This window comes from Phaenicophaeus curvirostris, chromosome 1 (genome assembly GCF_032191515.1).
Source record: "Phaenicophaeus curvirostris isolate KB17595 chromosome 1, BPBGC_Pcur_1.0, whole genome shotgun sequence".
Taxonomy (NCBI): domain Eukaryota; kingdom Metazoa; phylum Chordata; class Aves; order Cuculiformes; family Cuculidae; genus Phaenicophaeus; species Phaenicophaeus curvirostris.
The window spans coordinates 112,409,704-112,434,052 of record NC_091392.1 but is presented as its reverse complement, the minus strand read 5'-3'; the positions used below and the strand labels follow the sequence as shown (position 1 = coordinate 112,434,052).

The window sequence follows — 24,349 nt, the reverse complement described above, 5'->3', positions numbered from 1 at the left end:
TATCAACTACCTCATGGTTTGAAGTTTGCTACAACTACACCTAATGGGGTCTTGATAGAACATCTGAAAAAAAATTTAAAGAAAACAGAACAAAAAATGGCTTAGTTCACTACTGAAATGTTTTGCAATACTGCCCAGAAAGACAGAATAACAAAAGGGTTGAGGTTGGAAGAGAGCTCTGGAGAGCACCTGCTCCATCCCCTTGGTCAAGCAGAGCTGCCTACAGCAGAACTGCCCAGCTGTTAAGATGGCTTTTTAGCATCTCCAAGGATGGAGACTCCATAACCTCCCTGAACAACCTGCGCTCAGTCACCCAGACAGTGAAAAGTGTTTCTTGATATTCAGAGGAAATCTCCCATGTTTCAGTTTGTTCCCATTGCCTCTGGTCCTGCCGCTGGGCACCACGGAAAAGAGCCTGGCTGCATCCTCTTTGCACCCTCCCTTCAGGTGTTTATATACATTGATGAGATGCCCCGAGCCTTCTCTTCTCCAGGCTGAACAGTCCCAACTCTCCCAGCCTTTCCTCTTACAACAGATGCTCCAGTCCATCATGTTCATGGCCCTTCACTGGACTCTCTGAGTGTGTCCGTGTCTCTCTTGTGCTGGGGAGCCTAGAACTCGACACAGTGCTCCAGGTATGGCCTCGCAGGTGCTGAGTAAAGGTAGGTCATTAAAGTCATCAATCCCTAAGAAAGGCATATATGCCCCAAGGCTTACCTACACTTCTTCATCTACATCAAATGCTCTGTTACCAGGTGCTACCATACCTATGAATTTCCTCTTAACTGAAAATTCCCACTGGCATGTGTTCAAAAAAATACCTGTAATGACAGGAAGAATAGAACATAGCTATCCACTGCAGCTCCTCCTCTGTAGATCTCCTCTGCTTCTCCTAGCACTAACTGAAGACTCATAGGAACTTCCTAAGTATCCATGGTGTTGCTTCAATGCCAGTAGGTCAAAACCGGATAGAACCAAGAAAGGAATAAAGAAAATGTGCAACGTTTATTACACACTGTAAAGAACATAGGGATATAAAAATTATAAAATTAGATCACATCTTCAAAATAATAATAAATATATATATATATAAACAGCAATGGGTGCTTGTTACCATAAACAACAGCCCACATGAAACTCAAAACCAGTTTACTATAAATCAATTTCTTCATAAAAAATAAGCTACTTTTAAAAATTACTTCATAAGAAGATAGTGGTATACAAATTGAAAAATTATTGCAGCATATCCTTATAACTTGTACAAAGAAAAGTCTGTTGGCAAACTGAGACTAAGCTGAAAAAGCTTTGAATGATGAGCATCCTCACCATTTGTTAAAAGGCATTTTCTAAACTCAACTGGCATCCTAATTACAGAAAGGAGTTTCTTCCTTGTTAAAAGAGATTCACGCTTCTAAACACAATTTAATTAGAAGTAAGCATTTTATGCTTCTAGTTATCCAGCCACAGGAAGAAAATAATCATGTACCTTTAATGCCCTGTTATTGAAGTAAGAGTATGATTTAGTTTCTTCTTGCAGGGTACATTTGGTCTGGATGTTTGTTGCTTTTTTTTATGCTAAATGCCTTGCAAAACAATTTGAACCAACCTCTATTTACAGAGAATTTGCACCATGATATTTTTCTTTACTATAAAGTGAAGTGAACCTCCTTCCTGCCTTTTACCCTACCCATACTTGCCCAGATTACTAAGTGCTGTGGGAGTGTCCTGATGCAGAGACACAGACACATGAACAAGCAGTTGGGCTCTGGGAGCATCCCACAGCCATGGCTACAAGGAATTCCACAAGGAGGCTCAGAGGCTTGGTCTGTTGATCCCTTTTCATCTTTTGCTGTGGACCCGCTGAGCCTTTGAGGCACTGCCGCCCTTGAGGGGGCTGGAAGAGAATGCCAGAAAAGTTCTTAAAATTGTATCCAGCATCAATTTTCTTCTGCCTGTGTAAACATCACAAGATTCAATACTGAGATTGAAGGCTTCTGTTAAACAGCACACACTGGCATTGAAAGCAAACCTTTAAGATAGTGAGAAACTCTTCTTGTGGAACAGAGTAGGCTTTCACTGAGGTCATCAGGTTCAAGTATATGAAATGTAAAGATCTGCTCCTCTTTACACAGATGGTATTCTTTTTATCGTATGATGAAAAGTCAGTCAAAATAGTGTAAGCAATGAGGAGTCAATTGTGTTTTATCTTCAGCCAGCATGCAGCGGAGAGGGTACATAAAACTTTCCACCAAAGTGCAGATTTGGAAATGTGAAGACAAAGATCCCAAAGTCACAGTCTTCCTTAGGCTGTGACTTTCATAATAAAAGTTTTAAGTGTTTATTACACTGCCAGTCCCATATAAGAATTTTATTTGCTTAGAAGTTATATTGTTCCCTTTTCTATCATTTCTTCTGACACTTTACTGCCTGAACTATTGTCTTCATTAGAATAATTCCCCGAATCTCGACTGCTCTGTTTAGAATGCTTGTAGTCTTCAAAATCAATTTGATTTGCTTCTGTGATAGTAGTCTCGATTATAAAACAATTTTCTATTTGTTCTTCAGTAGCTGACAGATAAGGACTGATAAAGACCTGTTCTCCAAAACCCTGCAAAAAGAGAAGCAAAAAAGAAAGATGAACATTCATATATAATACCTAAATAATGATTTCACTTAACACCACAGCCGTACAAATTTGGTTTATTGAACTCAGTAGTATCACGATATTTTCTACTTATAATATGCCATCTGTTTCCCTAAGTTCATAAACTTAAAGTTAGGATGAAGTTTAGTTGAATTCATATAACTGAACACTACATAATGGCTTTGACATTAATCTCAAGTCTTTTGCTATGCTTATAGTTGTCAAACATCTAGCAAATTGCAGTATTTCATTGATTACAGCTTTACGAGGCCACACAAGAACTAAAGGAAAATCTTAATTTGGAACATTTTCAAAGATCATGTGGTAGCATGGGGATGACAGGTGTGTCTTTGTGAAGTCAACAAATCATTGCCATTTATAAAGCAAAGTTTGAAAGAAGAAACAAAAAGTGAGCTGCTGCAGCACAATACCAAGCCTTAGGAAGCTCTCAGCAGCGGACTGCTGACTATCCTACATACTTTAAATCTGTTCTCTGGAGTGGTCATTTATATCAAATCCATCATAACAGGTTCTAAATGTGCATTGCATTAATTATGCTTTCAGTATTCTACTGAACAAACCAGCTAAAATGCTGCCTTACAAATAAATTAAATTCAGATTAGCCCTTGTAAACTATGAGACTGGTTTTAAATGAGAACTTTATTCAGTAAGCTTTGTATACTATAGATCCTAAAAGCTTCAGTGAAAAGATAACACACATTAGGAAGGCCACACACTGCTCAAAATCCATGTTCTGAGAGACACAAAAGAATGCATAGTGAAAAGTAATTTTTGCTACATTTCAAAATATACCTACACTTGCCTGTTGCCCTGTTCATTCCAGAACAGGATCCCTTCTAAGCACTACCTGTGACAAACTCAGCTGGAAATGGGACATCATCTGCTCTTTTTCAGACCATCCATCCAGGCTGCTAGGTCAGCAGAAGGCAGAAGTGTTTGCTGCCTGCTACACCAAAATTTCCTCTAAAGGCCATGCTTGCAGTTTTGCCTCCTCTGGGTTTGTAAAGGATGGCAAAAAGGCAAGAGCACGCTCCTCCAGATAACACAATAAGAAAATATCTCTGGTCGCATGTAGCAGGGCAAAAGCACATTATCACATTGGGTAGACAAGTAAACTCTCTGGAATGAAGGACAGTTAGCAACACTTTTGCACAGACAGAAGAGAAAAGTTAAAATACTTGTTAATCACAGATTTCTAAAAACTACTGCTACCCATTTTTTCATAGGAATACCTGCACTTTGTTAAAACCCCTACAATTAATCTTGACATACCCATTAGACCATAAGATAACAGACAAACCCTTTCCTGTAATATTTTCTGTTTATTTTTCTAAAAATATATGTTTAATAAATGAGAAAAATAAATCTTATCTTACCTCTATGTTCAAAGGAGGTTGGCATGATGGAAAAAACACGTATTTGATTTTATCGTAGACTTGATACAGGGCAAAACTAAGCAGTGCAGCCACAAGCAAGACAACAACCAGAGCAGTTACAAATGTTGCTAAAACAATCAGAGGTAAAATTTTATCTAAAAAGTGAATAAAAACAACTCAGTTTAGGTATTCATAAACTACAAAGATTAAAGAATAGATTATCTCCAAATCTGCTATACTATTTATCATAAAGTTTCACATTTCTACAGTATTATACCCAGCCATTTTGATCATTACATAAATTATGCCAATGCAGTTTTATTAAAAACGCATAACAAAATATTTGTCTAGTATAAGAACACAGGCATTTGCAGACAGGATCAGAACAAAGATCTAGTTATTCCCAGTTATAGCCACTACTTTACATGAGGACAAAAAGGCAGCACACTAAAAGCTACCATGAAACACATGATGCATTACGCTATTACTTGTGTACAGTGTCTAAACTCAGGGAACATAATATATAATAGACGAAGCTGAGCTCTTTCCTTTAAAAATGCAGTGATACAGGAGTAAGCATACACACAGGCTACAGAGTAAGAATGGGCAATTACTATGAAGTAAGTCACTACAACCTGGAGAAGGCTCCAGGGAGACATCTTATTGCAACCTTTCAATATTTAAAATATTTATATTGTGAGGGTGATGATGCACTGGAACAGGTTGCCCAGAGAACCTGTGCATGCCTCATGATCGAAAGCGCTCAAGGCCAGGTTGGATGAAGCTTCGAGCGACCTGATCTAGCGGGAGGTGTCCCTGCCCACAGTAGCAGGATGGTAACTGGATGATCTTTAAGGTCCCTTCCAAACCAAACCATTCTGTCAATCTATAGTCCTTCACTTCTGTATTAACCCAGGAACTGTGGAAAACCTTCTACCAGACTAGGCTTAGTTCCATGACTTAAGGTTGGGACCTTACAGCAGAAGGAGTTTACATGATGGAATCCAGCTTTTGATAGTAATATATTGTAGTCAAAGAAACCTTCTATCTGCATCATCATAAGCTATTCAGTGCGTAAGTTCAAGAGTCTTGCAGGCTTCCTTCTGCCTTTCTCCCTTCTTTGCAACATATTCTCTGGCATAATCTCTAATGAACAGACTGAAGGGAGTTCAAACATACTAAAAATAAAACATGCCAGAAGACACTTTAAAAATAATCAAGATGAGACAATAAGGTATTTTTATCTCTATTTCCAGTTGGCATGAATAATCAAAAAAATCAAAGAATTCCAAAGTGGGATATTAGAACGTATGGGATGTACAGGGAAGTCATCTGAACAACAGTGTCTCTCAACACAGTGTCTTGAATGCACTGCTTGGTCCTACATAGGCTCATTAAAATAGAAGGATATGGAGAAGACTAATATCTAACTAGTGTAATAGATTAAAGAATGTCTCTTATGAAGCTAAAAAAAGTAACATTTCTTTCTTGTTAGGTTTGATAAAGAGAAAGCAGTGAGCACCACAATATAAACAAATCGTAAGAGCTCAAGATGCGAGAAAGTTGCATTACTGTTATTACATTTTCTTAGCTTTAAGCCAGTTTGCATATTTAGTAATTGATCTAGTGTTACAGCCCATTAATAGAAGATAATTGGCCAGATTACATTTAATCGATAACTTGCCCTTATGTTCTGAGTGATTGTAATCCATTTACAGATGTATTCTCCTTTTGCATAAAGGTGAGCTTTCAGCTATGAGTCTGATGATTTGTCTACACACACTTTAGTGCAGGATTTTTAAAAAATGAATTAATTCACAGAAGAATTAAAACAATTTCCAGAATAAAATATTCTTGAAAACTCAGCATTTATTAAATCCTTGCGCCCTACTAAAAATATCTTAAGAGTACTGGGAATTAAAGTTTGGCTATGAAGAAGTCACTGCACAGACCTAAGTTTAATTCACAATCATGATAATGATTAACCCGAGATGATTTCTAAACTGAGTTCTGTTGCAAAATAACAAGAATGTAACTTTGACCAGGTCAGAACAGAAGCAGTTCATTAGTTTAGCTACAGAGAGAACACAGAGCAGCAATGACCGACTGCTGATACGGATCTCTGCCCAACTAGGTGTTAACTCTGTGAGGCCATTAAGTCATGCTGCAAACATTTTAACTAATGAGACTTGTAAAGACCTATGAAGGGTTAACAATTTTACTTCCAGAGGTGTAACAGCTCCCAAGTTCTTCTTACCTCCAGGTGTTTTGATGCATTCCTCTTTACTGAAAGGACTGCTTTTATTGTAAGCTTTTGAGAACGCTTGTACTTTTACACAGTACAAAGTCGAGGATGTTAGATTAGGGACTGTCCCTATTGTCTGTTTTGTCTCTTTCATTTGGATTCCCTCCTGAAAAAGAAAAATTGGAAGAATAAGATGCACATAAATAGTACAAGCATCACTCACAGAGATTAGAACTTTGGCCTCTGCTGAAGCAGTAATTCTGTAAGAAGTCTGACACCATTCTGTACTTGGAATAAATAAAATAAAATAAACCATATAACTGTCTGCTACACAAGCACATTCAGGAAATACCTACTGGCAAGAACCAACTGCTTTCATCATACTGAAATTTTAAAGTTCAAGCTGTGTGCAAAATCAAAATTCTTCCTGTTGCAGTTTGCTTTCTTCTCTTCTTCCATGCATTTATACATACACATTTACCAATTACTGTAAAGTATTTTACTATAAGAAGCATTGAAAGAATATGGAAAGATACATTAAATATGTGAGCTAAAAACATGAAAGACTGTACTGTTTTATGACACGTATAGCTATGAAACTGCAAATACAGAAAGAAAATAATTTGAGGGGCCAGAAGCTACATGAATTAAGACAGTGCACAGGATCGTACCATAAGACAGGCAGCATCATAAGAACCCTACAACCTCTATTCAGAAGTGAGCCACTTAGCAGCTTGTACAAAACTTGGAGCAATTCTGCAAATCATCACATATAGCTATATCAATGGAAAAAGGGTAAAATTTCAATTATTTTGTGATAAAAGTTGTCTTGACCAGATTTTTAAAAGAATTTTAAGAAGCAAAAAAAATGATTGCATGACTGACACATTCTTTTGAAAACAAGCTTTTTGAGAAGAACTCCAACCCAGTTTTTAAGTCACAATGAATTTTATGTACTGTTTCAAGTTTTTAACTAGTTCATACCGCATCATGAGATGAATTCTTCCAGTACAGAATCCTGTAAGCCAAATCATAATGGTGCCTCATGACCTCTCTCTGAGATCCTCCTGGAGGAGAAATCTGGATATGGAGCAAAGCATCACTGATATCCAACCTTATACCAGGAGCGCCGATTTCATCTTGAGACATTAAAAAAAAAAATAAATTAAAAATAAGGCGGAAAGAATACAAATAAAAATACTGCATAAAATCCTGTAATTAAAATCCACAACAATTTTCAAGGAACATATACTTAGAAGTCTAGCTTGACTAATAGCTTCATTCAGATTCTTGAGTCCTGAGAAATATTTCAATTATCTTCTCTTCCCATGCTCATGTGTTTCTTCTGCAAATTTCAGTGACATGAAATACAGACAGTGGAATTAACGCTGCAAGTTTAAATGAAACCATTGAACACTACTTGATCTCATCAGGATAGGGACCCTCTTTTTCATGTATATCCTCTTTCACAGTTATAATGTAGCAGAAGGGTGCGAAGAATTATGGTTTTGACTTTTTATTGTTGAATTATTTACCTACATCACCATTATATTATTAAAGAATTATGTGATTACCAACAGCATGGACAAGAGAAAGCTGAAATACAGAACAGCTATTGATTCCTACTTCAATATGGAAGGCAATGTAACATTATCCTACATATGAGATAAACTTAATGAAAGGTTTATGACTGATTCCTTTTTTGACATCAAACCTTTTAGCAAGGTCACGTTTCTCACAAAATCAAAAAAGTGTAAAAAAAGATAAGAATTACTGTAATTTCACTCTGGAGAGCGTTACATACTTTTGACTTAGAAGTCACTATCATTTAAGGCTGCATTTTCATGAAGCTCTTCAGGCTTGTATGTCAATATAATATCTATTGCTTCAGCACAAAATTCAGGGGTGCAGTGTGCAGGACTAGAGAGAATGAGGAGATGAGAAAGCGGAGGTGGTGGATTCCAACATTATTTGACTTTGGCATTGTTTTTCTCCCTGTTTCTCCCATTTTTTGTCATTGCTCCCCACCGATGGCCTAAGTCCAACTACGGGTATTTCTAGTGCAATCTCACACAATACAGTAAGATCATAAAGTGCCATACAATGCTTTGTAGTTTAATTTTATAAAGCAAATATGATTCTAAATATAGTGAAATACTGGCTGTACTGAATGGAGAAAACCATGGGAAACCCCCTGGTTAAGTTGACAAAGCCAGAATGCCTAATGCAGTTTCTGCAGGGGAACAATGTATTCAGTTTCATTAATCTAGCAAGTTTCTTTCTGCAAATAATAGCACAAGGCACAAGTTTGCTGAGAAATTAAAATTTAAGAAAGTACATTTGCTTACTTGTTATCAGAGGATCTACTTTTATTTCTTTAGACAAACAAGATTTATTATATTCGCCCATGGTCTGTACACGGAGGTAAATTCCAGAAACAGTAGTGACGACAGATGAGACATTGCATTGTGTATCAGTGATGTTTTTGCATCCAATTACATTGCGCCACTTCATTGAGTGATCATCATAAAGCATCTTTAGATACGCACTGCAAGAGATATTTTAATAGTTTTTGATACGAGATCCTTGAACTCTTAAAAAAAATAAGCATGTTCACTTGTGCTAATCTATTTTTTATTTTTGGATGAACGGGCATCTTAGAAATTCCTCATATTTAGAATACTTTTTTTTCTTTTATTACTGAAATAATGAAGTTAATTGGATCAGGAAATACAAATTAGTGTTTCAATCAAGCATCAACAGAAAAATTATATATCTGCTTTAGAAATGTCTAAAATCCAGATTAAGACTTTTCTATTAAGCTGATTATTTCTCTGTCATGCCAACAGAATTCCAAAAGAATGCTGGAGGTATCTGTCCTCTTCATTTAGATGCTGGCCACAATATTTATGCAACAATTAGATATTAAGATACAGGTTTAGAGATGTGGTGTTGGGGTTTTTTTTTTTCCCTATGTTGGGATCTGATCAGAAGTAATCAAATATACTGACAACTGAAACCTGGAACATCAGCATTTTTTCTCACTCCTCATCATCTAAATTTCTTCATATTCAAAAGATAGGAAGCAATGCAAACTTCACATCTTTAAAAATATTACTTAGCGTATATTTAGCAGTCCATACTATGAGGTATTTAAAACTCTTAAAAGAAGCTTAGTATGCTGAAATTCTAGAATAGGATGTTATATGCAATCCTTTTACAAGCCACACTGTCTCCAGCCACACCAGTACTGAGGTACCCAGTCTTTCAATGAATACATTAAGTCACTTCTGCTATGTATTTCAGTTAAACTTCTCATAACTATTAGCAAAATACAATGGGTGGCATTTGGAATGACATAAACTGTTTAAACAGAGATACAGAAATTGTTTAACTCACAAGAGATACTGTACATTGTAGCTGATGTGTTGTTTATACTTATTATTCCAATGCAGATGAAATTCCATATTCAAAGCAAAAACGCTCAAATTAGTTGCACAGGGTAGGTCATTCACTGCTCAAAATGAACAGAAAAGGAAACCCAGGGTTATTGAAAAGCTTTATATTATGTACAGCAATTTCCCACTGCGTGGGCATTTCTCACGTACACTTTCAATTATTAAACTCATGGTACACTTTCAATAATTAAAAAAAAATTGTCTGTTGTCATTATTAAGATGGCAAATCAAAGTCTGTGATATATACAGCATATTAAGCCTTAAGTAAAAAAGTACTTACATTCAGAAAAAAAAGTAGTACAGAAACAGTGAGATTAGTAGGAACTTAATGAGAAAAATGTGTAAAATACACATGCGTAAACATGAAGTAATTTTGATGCACCATCCGTTCAATCTAATGTTTGACTTTCTACACTTCCATGCTGTTATTTCTTTCCCAATAGCTTAAACGTAAGTAATCATTTTAAGATACAAAAATTTTACTCCATACCTTTACGGGTAGTTTTTATACAATGAGTGGGACTGAATAAGCCTTGCGACTCTGGAGGAATAATTGCCTGAACTTTCAAACAATAGGTAGTGTCTGGTGCAAGATCATCAATTATCTGAACAGGAACAATTCTTTGACTTCTCAACTGTAAGAAACAATTGAAAACAGCATATGAAGATAACTGTTCTTCCTGATGAGCTGATTTTTGAAAGTATCTTTTTCTTCCCAGGTTTCAGCCCATTTATACAATATGACATTAGAAATGCTAATTTAGGGAACAAAGGACAATATATGAGCTGCGTAAGTGCTAAAGGGAAGTTTCCAACTTAGCCACGTGATTGAGAAGGAACATGTCAGCCTCCTTCAGCACATGGAAGTGGAGAGGGATTGCAGCACTGCTCTATATGACCAATAACTCACCACGCAATTATTCGGGCACATACTCAGAAGAGAAATAGTACACTTCCACACCTCAATTCATTGAACAAACACCTACCCCTCCTGCTACCCCCCTGCTTTTGGTTTACCAGACTTTTCAATGACTGACCTTTGTACGTAGCTTGTCCTTAACTTAAAGCTTTCTTCCCCCTCTGATGCATAACTATGGTTAGGCCTTCCAAAACAACCTATTAAATTCCTACCTTATTCTAGCTGGCACCTGTTCCCTAAAAGGATGGAAAAAAAGAGAGACCTTGTTCTTTACAGAATAGCTATATCTGATGTGCAAGACACATTATGCCTTAGAAACTAGTTTACAACTACAGGACCTCAAAAGAATCCCGAAAAGCCCCAAACCTAGAGTATAAACCCAAAGAACATAGTTAATGACACAGGACACTGTTCTGACAGCTGTAGTTATGCTGTATATATGGTCTCAGTAAGATCCAGTTAGCCCCTTACCTCTCCCCTCCGCTATACTATGCTTTACTGTAAATGCTTCTTCCCACTGCCCTGAACTCCTTCCCCTCCCTGTTCATATTTTCTCTTCCTTTGCTGCTCAGTTAAACTTTTTTTATCCCAACCTACAAGTTGTACCTTTTCATTTCTATTTCTTATCTCATCCCACAGGGTGGAGGTCGGGGAAAGATGAGTAAGTGGCCGCTGTGGTCCTTTGTTACCAGCTTGGGGCTAAACCACAACACAGTTATACACAGGTACATCACTAAATAATTCCATTTCAGAGCATTAAGCAATTAAAAGTACATCTCTGGCAGTTATGTCAGGGTTAAAAAAGTGAGAAAAAAAAAGTGATCATACCTCTGCGTTTGACGAATTTTCCCAGATAACTAGATTATAATTAAAAATTAGATCATTTATCCACATTTTTTGGTCCTGATTTGCTTCTGGAGAAGAAACCTTAATTTTTATGACTCCGTTTGTAGACTGCAATTCTATTCCTGGTGGACCAATCTGAGCTGCAAATATTAAACAAAAAAGTAGTCAAGCATGACTATTTAAAGAAAAAACACCAAAAAAGTAATTTACATTAATAAAACCACAGTAACTACAAATCATATGTTTTTTTTTAAATTCTTTTGAGGCAGTAACAAGTTCACAGTAACAGGATCTTAGCTTTCATGAATCTTAGACAGTATCTAACAGAACTCCAACCTAACAGTCAACATTGTTACCTTACAAAAGGTGCCTTTGCTTACAAAAGCAGTAGAGTTAAAATGCAATATTACTAGCACATGTTTTCCAGAATCTGCAGTGAAAACCAGTATAAGTTATTCTAAAACATGCATGGCAAGGAACCTAGCTTGAACAAATCAATTCAATAGCGAGGGAAGGCTTCAGCACCATACTACACTAACTGCTGAAAACTCACAAGGTCAGAAGAAAACTTCCAGAAAAGTCAAAAAGGATTTTTATGAAATCTTGAAAAATTCAGAGACAGAAAAATAGCATCACTTAAAATGCTTTCCCCTTTTCAGAAAAGACAGAATCATAACATTTCATGACCTGCAAATATCAGATACTATGTTAAAGCTGAAAAAACCACCAGCTCATGTTGTTATGACCAACGGAAACCAAATGCATTTTTTTCAACAATAGTGTGCTGAAGGACATTTAAATAAAAATGCTTCAGTATACATGGAGTGCTTACCTATAAAACAAGGAATCATTTCAAAAATGCTAGACCATGGAGACACTTCTTCCCTCCTTTCAGCCCTTATACGCAAATGATGGATATCATCATATTTGGTTATTGCTGAGGAAAAGTCACATTCTGTGAGAGTAACGTTTTGACATCCACGCAACTCCTTCCATTCCGTTTCACTTGGCTCAAAATCTTCAAACCTGTAAGAAAGAAAACGCCCCAAAATAAAACCAATACACAATTTAAGTTTTGAGATTCTTCTTCCTTCTCTTCTTATTGATAATGTCACACCATTTAATGCTGTTTTATCACCAGAACCAGTGTAATCACTGGTATCTACTTAGTTATCTGGAATTCATATGACCATTTAATTAACTAATTTAATTTATCAATTTATTCTTATTACCAAAGGTTAACTATCAGTCTGCATGGTCTGATGCTAGTTTGCTTTATTCTCCATGTAAACACACAGTGTCAGGAAACAGCATCAAAGAACTGTCAAAATCCAGAATCACATCCTTAGTACACAGTCCTAGCCCAGCAATGATTTTGTAATTCATTGGAAGAAATTTACAAGTCTTGTTGGCAAGAAGTACTCAAAAGAGCGTAAGACCACACACCCCACACCCCTCAGTTTTAACATTAGCAAGGAATGTAGATTAGGGGAAAAGAAAAACACAAAGGAGAAAATTAGAGTTGAGCAAATTGTTGGAATAATTAGCTTTACAGAAGCTATTTTTCTTCCATGTTAAGAGATGCCCATACCTTATTTAAGAAAGAGACATTTCATATAGAGATCAAAAATGTTGTGACCAAAAAGACCAGGCACAGATTGAAGTAGTAATTGTTTATGCTCAACTCTTACCTTTCAGACCACTATTACATTTTTAAATAAAGAAGGCAAATTATGTTGGTTTGTGGTTTTTTTTTTTTTAATCCCAAATCATACATCAGGAAATCCTAAAATCAAGAACCTAAGCAATTTTGTCTTACAAGTGATATTTTAAATATTTGCTTTTCCAGTACCTGAAAGGGGCTACAAGAAAGCCAGGGAGGGACTGTTCACAAAGGCTTGTAAAGATAGGACTAGGGGCAGCGGGTATAAACTGGAGAGGGGCAGATTTAGGCTAGACATAAGGAGGAATTTCTTCACCATGAGAGTGGTGAGGCACTGGCACAGGTTGCCCAGGGAAGCTGTGGCTGCCCCATCCCTGGGGGTGTTCAAGGCCAGGTTAGATGGGGCCTTGGGCAGCCTGGTCTAGTGGGAGCTGTTCTTGCCCATGGCAGGGGGGTTGGAACTAGATGATCTTTAAGGTCCCTTCCCACCCAAGCGATTCTATCATTCTACTTGACAGGGAAGGGAAATGCCACAAAATACCAAATGTATACATACATGCATATATAATTATTGGTATACGTAACAGCTGAAGAAAAATAAGCAAACATTTCCCAATGAATATTAAATGGTTTCACTTGGGGATTAAAATTTCCAAATGAGAAATCTCGATTCATAAACACTGACAAATTATTCACAACTACACTGAAAATTCTCTCAAATTCTATGGGTGTGGACACACAAAGCATCATTAAAAAAAAACAAAGAAACACCAAAACAGAGATTAAATAAATCCAAATACTATTTTTCTAAGTCTACCAGTTAATCTTCTCAAAGAACCACTCTAGTAATCAGCATCTCTACCAAATGTGTTCTGTATTTTTAACATGTCACTGTCAGTCAGCAAACTAATAGTACATCTTGAATAGACAAAGGACACTACTAGGATTTCACTTCATTTCAAGACTTAATCTTCCTGGCCTCTGCTTTCTGGATTTCAAAAAGTCTCTAGAAGTTTTACATGGCAGTATCAAGAAGCACAATAATTAATTAATACGCTCTTCTACATAAGTGTCAGACAGTTCTGGCTCAGAATAAAGTTATTACTTACCACCGGTATTCTGCTGAAAATGTCACATCAGTGTCATTACCAGTGTAGTTCCACCTTAGAGTGAAATTTGTATTTACAGCATAGACCTGAATATCCTGTGGACTCTTCAGATTAGTTTGGCCTACAAGAAAGTAACATAAAGGTATATAAAGATTGGGAAAAATAGTCTGTTCAAAACTTAAGAACAACTTGCTTTTGTTAAAAAAGTAGAGAGTTCTAGTGAAATGAAATAACAATACACATAAGAGTTAGGAAAAGCCCGTGCTACCGAAATGGCACTTCAGTATGTAGCTCAGGAACTGTGCATCAGGTAGCTCTTTTGCTTATTTGACTACATGGTTCTTTCCTCTGTGCTTAAAGTCTTTCTCCACACAACAACCCTTAAAAAAGAAGTATACACAGTGTAATATTCAAGGCCTGTGTTCACTCTCATGAGTTGATTTTAAATCTGAATACATTTAAACCAATATCTGATTGGTTGGATCCAACATTTGGATCTTAGCCGTAAAATGCTAAGGACTGACCAAATGCTGTCATTTCACAGCTGCAGAACAGACTGAGCATGGCAGGTTTTGTGTTACTGTCATAAACTCAACATATCGAACATAAATCCCTTGCAGTGAAGCTTTACCACATAGCAGGATCTTGTATCTTGCTTGTGGTAATCTCCTGTGTTTTCTTTTACACAAAAAAACAGTGCATAAAATGACTGATGGAGGGCAAGGGCTAAGCCTCAAGACACACATAAGAATGCCCACAATATCAAGGAAAGGACCGGACCATAAGAAGAGAAGGCTTAACAGGCAGATTCTCAACAAGAGGAAAGCGTGCACACTAGAATCATCTGCAGAATAGCTCTTTCCTCTTTATTTTCTACCTTTCAAAACAGTTATTAAGAAAAAAACAACAAACCCCACCTGCCTCATAATTACTTTCTATCCCACCTCCAAAAGAAGACTTCTTTACCATTAACTTTGAGATATGCAGAATCCTAGGTGTCCCATTCAGTATACAATTCAGGTATCAGAGGACAGATGACAGTAACAAGGAATTATTCTGATACTTGCAAAAACTGAAATTTGTCTGGCTAATATAAGGTACATTTTGCTCTGAATTAGTTCCCACTAGCCTGTGGCACTGCTTCAAGGCAGCAAGGCTACAAAGTTACAACCAGGGCTGAAAGTTTTGTCTCTAAAGTTTTCAAGTACTAGAAACTAAACCAAGACTGTGGCTTTCAGAGCAAAGGGGAACAGCGTGAAGGCACAGGGAATACACATGAAGTGAGGAAACCTCAAGCAGAGGTCACTGAAACGATACCAAAACCACCAACTAAGCAGCCATACCCAGATTTACAGAGCTTGAATTTCAAAGTCTTTCTGTCTGGTATCCTCTGCCAGGCATCTTTGACAACCCAGGCTCTGTACAATTCAGACAGTGCACACCTCTGTCCTGGGACTAAGAACGCACTTCCAACTTGTAACACATCAGAGAAACAAAATAATCAACAAAGTAATAAAAAAGATAAACCACCACAAACCTCTCTGACCTGACTTTCTATTTTAACCATTGTGTGTTACACCGTTAACCACTTGGCTACAACTTCTAAAAACCTGTGACCTAGTGACCATCAGTCTGAAATAGATTTTTGACGTCATAGTTGAATGCATTCCGAAGAAAACAGAACAAACACAACCTATTGCACCCTCACAAAAAGACTGTTTGTACATCTACCAGGTTATCCTGAATTTTATTTTAGAATTTCTATTCATTGTAAAAAGTATTTTGTGTTTTTGACCAAGTCCTCTTTATAAAAAGGAAATGTGCATGGAAAAGCAATCAAGAAAATAAGGTCTGTAAAATCCCTTTGGAGAATAAAGTTCAAGTAGTATTCACAGACTACTGACTTCTGGCAGTAACTCCTGAAAGCACAAAACTTGAAATGAAAATAATACAGTGAAACCTCATGGTTCCCACTACTGAATTTATTTCCACAATGCATGAATTTGTTGCTCTTCTAAGCTGGCAGACTAAGATAAGCCCAGAGAATGCATAACTGCATTTGAAGAAAGCAAAGGAAATAACAAGGTTTTCTTCAGATATTTATCCAACAGATGTTAATACTTCAGCCAAAAAGCTTTCGATAACAAAGGCATCTATTTCAGATTTTGGCAAAGAAAAGTAACTTAGAAAAAAACCCACAAAACATATATATCTCCCTTCACAATGACGATATTCACTTAATGGGAAAACATGATTTTTACTTTGAGTCTGTTTACATTAAATTTAAGAATAAAAAAAGCCAAGAACAGAACAATTCCTCTAGCTTTTAATAATAATTTAAAAAAAAATAGCACAACTATGCTATTATCTTAGAAAGTGTAAGTCTGTCAGAGCCATCCCCAAAAATATGTAATCATTTATCAGAAGAGGACTTCCACTTACGGTAATTGATAGATTGAATGCCATAGCCTTGCTTAATAAAATTCATTGCTTTATGACTCAGTGGAAGATAATTTAAATGTGGTGGTACAGGGCAACACTTTCAATTTCAGCACTACAGAAAGGTGAAAACCAGATCTAAAGTGCAGGGTAGGGCTTTTCCCTATAAATACATGTATTCATATATCTACAGACTTAAAAAAAAAATCATTCATATAAATAAATATTTAAACAGAGATTGGGTGTAAAAGATCTTAAATAGTAAGACAGAAAAACTGTTTCAAACCATCTTTTTTTGGATATAATTCAACAGCTGATGTTTGAACAGCCTCCTAAAGCAGACAGAAAGTGAGATACAGTTTTCCGAGTTCTCTAGCAGCACACACATCAGGTTTAAAATCCCGTCACAGCAGTACTAAACAGAAGTCTTTACAACAGGAGACTTCCAAGGTGGATTCTCTACCCTGAACAACACAGAACCTGGAAGTAAACCATAAGGCAGCAGGATCGGATAACACAGTATGAGCTGAGAACCATGTTGCACCTACAGAGCTCCATGCCAACAAACAATGCTGTTATATGTTAAGACTATTATTTTTGTTTGCCTTGGGTATAAAATAAAATATTCACTGCCCTTCCAGAATATCTTTCCCATATTTTCAAGTCCTTATCTTACGCACAGCACAAAGCTTTATAATAACTCTTATTAGACCTTTTCTGTTTGAAGTCAGACAGGAAAAAAAGGAAGTCTGGAAGCAGAAACAAAATTGTTTCAGGATCCATGTTCTAACCAGATATACGTTGTCACCAAGCTACAAAAACATGCTGATGTAAGACAACCACAGCAAATAATTGTATCTTCTCTCCAGACACAAAACCAGAAACATCAAACCACTATTGTAAAAATACAGTTCTGCATTCAGACCTTTGGAAGAAGATACGGTACTTCAGTCCCAGAATAAGAGCACACACAGTGAATTAGAAGGGATTTACTGCAGAAGAGCTTTGGTTAATGGCTACAAGATGACTGTTGCAAGTCTTGGATTTGACTGCCTCTTCCTCCAAGAGCCTCCTCTGCAAGTCTGAACAACGTTAGACTCCATCTTGACATTCATCCTTTTTTAATCCTCCTTACAAACTCCTGGAACTAGGCATGACTAGGCAACTAGAGCTGTTTTCAGCAGCACATGATAGCCTTTAGAGAACTTCATTAAACAGAAACATGCTGTAAAATTGACAAAGTCCATCACAAGGTTAAAAGTAACTTGAAACAACTACTCAGGGAAGACTATGGTTTTCAGGGAGTTTTCAGAAAGTTGTTCATTCTTATGTTCAACAACGTACAAGCACGAACAATTGCAGTCAGTGCTCAGCAACAATCAAAACCAGAAAAAGTTAGAAATTTATGTGGAATTAAGGGCATAAAACAGAAAGCTTAATGTCATTATATAAATGTTATAAATTATAGACTTATCTTCAACACTACGTGGAGCTCTAGAGTGCCCACTCTCATAAAGCTGATATCAGAACAGAAAAGGGCAGAGAAGGGTGACAAGGACAGTCCCAGGTATGGAGCAGCTTCTGTACAGGGAGGAATCGGACTGTGGCTTTTCAGCCTGAAAAGAAGATGGATGGGAGAATATGATAGATCTACAGTCACCTAATGAGTGGCAGGGGGGATGCAACGGGCAGAAGACTGTTTGCTGTTTCTTTAACACAAAGCCAGAAACATCAAAACAAACACCACTCTGCTCTAAGCAAACAAATGAAAATACCACTTCATTGAAGGCTTAGTCAGTATGTGGAATTCCTTCCCTGAGGACTCTGTGAATGCTCAGCTCTTGCCTGGCTTATGAACTCAGAATCAAATACACATCTAAATGCTCTAGGTCATTGTAACACTACACCGTGAAGTGCCATCATATGCTTGCATTTTTATTCTTGCCTACTCCACTGCAGTCGCTGCTATGGATGAACACTGGACTACAAAGCCTTTCGGCTTCATCTGGTATAAAACATAACTGAAAGAAAACCCAAAACCTGAATAAAACCCCACAGCACTCTGTAGATCTATCCTGAGCCTCCTCATCCTTGCCATGGTCAGAAAACCAGATTATGGCTTCAAAAGATCTCCCAGTCCTGAGAAATAACCCTGATAATTCAAACTATTTCACCAGGAAATCAAATTTCCTACCCAAATTCAAATAACTATTTACTGAAGGTTCCGGGTCACAATTATGGCCTTCCACCTGTTCACTCCATCTCCTGTTGCAGGTAAAAATGATATCATCAGAGAGCCAACTATAATATTATACTCTAAGAAATGTCCTTGGCTGAATTTGATTCACATTTTAACACTTCCCAATCATCCATTCATATAATGGCAGCACAGCAAGTGAGCTGGAAGATACCTTGGAGAAAGCAGGTGGCCAATTCTACATGCATCATCAGATGTTTCTGTAGAGAAGTCCTGCGGTTTCCACCACCGCATCACCTATTTCTATAGGCCTCCAGCCTCCAGAAATATTTTGCTATCCTTACCATTAAAGGCCAAGGGAAGCTTTCCATAAACCAAAAGCAAAGAACTTAGAAATCAGATTTCCTAGCAGATTCCACTGAAGGTCTGGATCTTTGCAGAACAGATCCAAGTTTCCTGGCAGAAAAGATGCTTGTTTACAGACTGCAAAACTCAGAGTTTAACCTATGACTCCTCTAAGCACATGTAACTTTTGTCTGTGGATGTCACAGCACACTATTCTTTACACCAGACTTCTACGTATTTGAAAACTAGGCTGAACATGACTAACAATGAAGAGAAAACTGAATGGCAGCAACAAATCTTAGTTCTCCTTTCAAGACAAAGTTTCTAGCTTTCTGAATGGCTTTCATTGTTGTTTCTTCCATTCTCTCCAAATGGCTGAACTTGATTAAAACACTATGCCTCAGAAAATCACAATACTGAAATGGATAAATGGAAGTCTAGATTACAAGACACAAGACTTAATCTTTTCATTCTAATTAGTCCTGCTACACCCCAGCACTTTTGGGAGTTTCTGCAGTGTAGGACTTGGATTTCTACACATAAATTACAAGGCACAGTAACGTTACATTTATTTTTTTTCTAGAATAGATACATGGACAAATAGAGGATGACACGTCATGTTACAACACCACTGTACTTTTTGCTGAAGTATTTGTCCAGTCTGTCAGGATACTTCTTGATTCTAATCTTACTTTTCAAAAACTGTGATCTCCTCCCACTCAGTTATAGGGAGATTTAATAGGCTTATGTTGTTCTATCACACATATCATTAGCAGGTCTCCGCTTGATACATCTTTCCCTCTTGAAAGCAAACTAATTTTGATGAACTAGAAAAATAATACTGAAGCAGTTTAACACAGATTATTTTCTGCAGTTTGCTTAAGAGGTAAGTGCACAATTTGGGTTGAAAAACAATACTAAGCCAAAATACGTATCACTGGAGCTCCTCTATCTATACAGCTTTTTATTTTAGAATAGCAGAAATGCAGGCTGATTTAACATGATATTTATTCTTAATAAAACAGACATAGGTAATCCACCTATCCTTTCAAATCATACTCCCTATTTCTGATATGCATTTCGTGTGTTCTTCTCTAAATCAGTTTTTCAAATCCCAATGAACAGCAATCCAGGGATGAAAGAATAACATTTAATTATCAGAGTAATATTATGATATAGATAGAAATCAGATAAGCAAAGTAGTATCTAAAAGCCAAGGCTTCTTCCTGGTTACTAATGATTAAACTAAATGACTAAAAGCCAGACATCTAAAATTAATTCATGTTTCTTCACTCAACGCATAACACTTTAGTGCTGAGGACATTATAAGAAATTAGATTATCATGGAAAGAAGAGACTAAAGACAAGAAAAGCTTTTAGAACAACTGCCTATCTTCATTCCCCCATCAAATTTTAATAACCTGAAATAAATATCAAACTGTTCTGATAAATATCATTACTTAATTTACATTATTGATACTTTCAATAAATGAGAGTTGGAAACAATAAAGATTACATAACATTAAAGGAAAACAAAAGTCATTAAAGAACAGAAAAAAGTAGTCTTAGCAAGACAGAAATACACCCCCTCGGGACACAGCGAAGCGGAAATCCCATTAAGGGCAGCACACAAAGGTTTGCTGTCTGTCATATTAGTTATCTGGTAGAACCAGTGGAAACTTTAACTCAACCTTTCAGCATAGGAAGGAAAGGAGGCCTATTATATGAGATATTAAGCAAAAAAAAAAAAGCCACAGCCAAGCACACACCAAAAATGACAGGCTGAGAGAGCTGGGGTTGTTGAGCCTGGGGAAAAGAAAGCTCTGGGGAGACCTTATAGTGGTCTTCCAATACTGAAAGGGGCCTACAGGAAAGCTAGGGAGGAGTTCTGGATCAGGGAGTGCAGGGGTAGGACAAGGGGGAATGGTTTTAAGCTGAAAGAGGGTAGATTAGACATTAGGAAGAAATGTCTTCCTGTGAGAGTGGTGAGGCTCTGGAGCAGGTTGCCCAGGGAAGCTGTGGAAGTGATACATCATCCACTTCCCGGAAGTGTTCAAGGCCAGGTTGGATGCAGCTTTGAGCAACCTGATCTGTTGAGAGGCACCCCTGCCCATGACAGAGGAATTGGAACTGGAGGACCTTTAAGGTGCCTTCGGACCCAAACCATTCTATGATTCCATGAACTGTCAGTGGTTCCATGGGCAGAAAGGTGCTCTACAGAATCTGGTTCTATACAGTTCTCTACAATTCACAGACAGCAAGCAAGCCTGCAGCAGATGAGATGAAGACAACTGCTTCACTGCAGAGCAAAACCCTGTGCACCTGATAGAAGCTAAGACCTGTGTACCCACACAGACATCCCTGCCCAGTCCCAAGGTTTGGATGCCTTTGCAATCCTGTGGTGGGCTCCACGACCACACTCCCCACTCACAGCACCGTGGGATTGGGGGGATGTAAGTGGCAGTGCCCGCAGCCACAGGCCTCAGCCTACGCATTGGGTAGAAAGGCTTTTTGATGAGGGTGCTCAGGCACAGGTTGCCCAGGGAAGTTGCAGCTGCCCCACAGAATCATAGAATGGTTTGGGTTGGAAGGAACCTTAAAGATCATCCAGTTCCAATCCCCCCTGCCATGGGCAGGGACATGGCCCATTAGATCGGGTTGCTCAGAGCCCTCTGCAACCTGGCCTTGAACACCTCCAGGGATGGGGCAGCCACAGCTTCCCTGGGCAACCTGTGCCAGTGCCTCGCCATCCTCACGGTGAAGAAATTCCACCTTGTCTCTAGTCTAAATCTGCCCCTCTCCACTTTATACCCGTTGCCCCTCGTCCTATCACTACAAGCCTTTGTAAACAGCCCCTCCCCAGCTTTCCTGCAGCCCCTTCAGGTACTGGAAGGTCGCTAATAAGGTCTCTCCGGAGCCTTCCCTTCTCCAGGCTGAACAACCCCACATCTAAGGCCCACCCACCATCCCTGGGGGTGTTCTAGGCCAGGCTGGAAGGGGCTTTGAGCAGCCGAGTCCAGCGGGAAGCGTCCCTGCCCGCGGCAGGGCTTGGCGAGGGGAGCTGGATGCTCCTTAAGGCCCCTTCCAATCCAATCCAACCCAAACCAAGGCACCGCGCGACGCCGGGACCCACCTGCGGACGGCCGGAGCATCGCGGCGAGGAGGAGGAGGAGGATACGGACGAGGAAGCAGCGCAGGCAGCGCGCCGGCACTCCGCGCGCCATCGCCGCGCGCGCCTCGCTCCCGGAAGCGCCGGGGCCGCGGGGCGGGGCCGGGGGCGGGGAGACCCGCCCCCTGAGGGGCTGTCGGGGCGGAGAGGGGGGTGTCCCTGCCCACCGCGGGGCGGGGTGAGGGAAGCTGTGGCTGCCCCGTCTCTGGGGGTGTCCAAGGCCGGGTGGGATGGGGTCTTGGGCAGCCTGGGCTGGTGGGAGGTGTCCCTGCCCACCGCAAGGGGGGTGGAACTGGATGAGCTTCAAGGTCCCTTCCTTCTCAAAGCGCTCTGTGATTCTATAAAGTCAGGCGTTCCCAGGTTCTGACACGCACACGCAGGCTTTCAGCAGCCTGATCCAGTGGGAGATGGCCCTACCCACGGCGGGAAAGTTGGACTAGATGGCCTATAAAGATCCCTTCCTACTCAAAGCCCTCTATGATCCTTGTGTGTTCCCGGTTTCCGACACACACACAGACACCCCTCAATCTGTGACAGGGTGGTGGGTCGGGGCACAGAGCGCTGCCCAATGCGGCTGCTGGGCCAGTGCTGCCTGCAGCTGCTCACCTGGCACAGGGAATTGCCCCTCATTGTGGGCTCATGAGAAGAAGGGGTGGTGGGATGTGCTAACCTGCCCCTGCCTCTCAGGTGGGTGTAGGGAGTCTCCCCGAGAAGGTCACTTTATCTGCCGTGAGCAGAACTGTATTGTCATCTGCACATGGCACCTGCTGTGTTCCTGGGTGTGGGCTAAGTAAGGCAAGCTAATCTTTGCCAGCAGCCTGGTGGATGCTTGGCGGATGATCTTTAAAGTCCTTCCCAACTCAAGCTATTCTATGATTCTAGTTCCTGCAGGCTCAGGGCAGGGGTTAGTGGTTGTGCAACTCTTCCACACCGTCTTCACATCGCTTGTGTTTCCACCCCTAGTTCTGCCCTTTTTTGGCCACCACTACTCCAATCCAGCCTATTAATATCAATAGAGCCATTTCACACAGTTCAAACAAAAAATTGCCCCGTTTTGACTAGGAGATGTATTGAGTTGTTGAGGAGGTTGTAGAGAGGAGGGTGCTGGCCTCTTCTCCCCAGTGACAGGGGACAGGACAAGAGGGAATGGCCTCAAGCTCTGCCAGGGGAGCTTTAGGCTGGACATTAGGAAAAAATTCTTCACAGAAAGGGTCATTGGGCACTGGCAGAGGCTGCCCAGGGAGGTGGTTGAGTCACCTTCCCTGGAGGTGTTTAAGGCACAGGTGGACGAGGTGCTAAGGGACATGGTTTAGTGATTGATAGGAATGGTTGGACTCGATGATCTGGTGGGTCTCTTCCAACCTGGTTATTCTATGATTCTATGAGTCACAGAGAGGGAACGTATTTTCTCTCATTCAGTAGTCAGGGTGTTTGCCTTGGGAGGGGAAAATATGTTCTTTGTGCAGTCTGCCCTGGTTCTTGAATGTTGGAATGATTACTATGGTGAGTATTGAGTGCAGCATTCATGCTACAGTTGATGCAGGGCTTGTACCCAGCTCATGTTTTGCAGACAGAACTTATGATCTTATGACCAAAATGCTCATCTTCTCTTTTTCTGTTTCATGTTTTTCATGAAATTGCCCAGCTGCAATGGTTGGGAGGGTAGAGGTCAAGGTTCACTCTTCACTTCTCACCCCCGCAAAGCCACAAACTCCTAAGTGGTTGTAGCAATGTATTTAGAGATGAGGATTTGAAACTCCGATAGGCAAAGGTCTATGCCCTCTACATCCTAGGTGTTTTAAACTTTGCATTTTTTATTGCTTGAGGGCATACTATCCTTCCAGCCACCTTTCTGGATTAGTCTTCCTAGCTGCTGTTGATGCCTCTTCTGCTATGAGGTGCTACACATACTCTTGAG

The 24,349-nt window shown here is 39.2% G+C and overlaps 1 protein-coding gene across 1 annotated transcript; it reads right to left on the bottom strand.

The window, feature by feature from the left end:
- Positions 1-986: 986 nt before the first annotated feature.
- IFNAR1 (interferon alpha and beta receptor subunit 1) lies at positions 987-22,511 on the bottom strand. Its single transcript, XM_069871233.1, has 11 exons — positions 22,396-22,511; positions 14,282-14,402; positions 12,342-12,535; positions 11,492-11,649; positions 10,235-10,379; positions 9,686-9,800; positions 8,635-8,834; positions 7,271-7,425; positions 6,299-6,452; positions 4,042-4,196; positions 987-2,608 (listed from the first exon to the last, which is right to left on the bottom strand). The coding sequence occupies exons 1-11, from the start codon at positions 22,484-22,486 to the stop codon at positions 2,384-2,386; spliced, it is 1,713 nt and encodes a 570-aa protein (XP_069727334.1). The 5' UTR covers positions 22,487-22,511; the 3' UTR covers positions 987-2,383.
- Between the last annotated feature and the right edge of the window lie 1,838 nt (positions 22,512-24,349).

Coding starts and splice junctions, on each gene's coding strand:
- IFNAR1 (XM_069871233.1), bottom strand. CDS start 22,486: ATGGCGCGCGGAGTGCCGGCGCGCTGCCTGCGCTGCTTCCTCGTCCGT. Junction 11,650..12,341: donor AATGATTCCTTGTTTTATAG/GTAAGCACTCCA, acceptor TAATATTTGCAG/CTCAGATTGGTCCACCAGGA. Junction 8,835..9,685: donor TACAATGTACAGTATCTCTT/GTGAGTTAAACA, acceptor TATCTCTTGCAG/TGCGTATCTAAAGATGCTTT.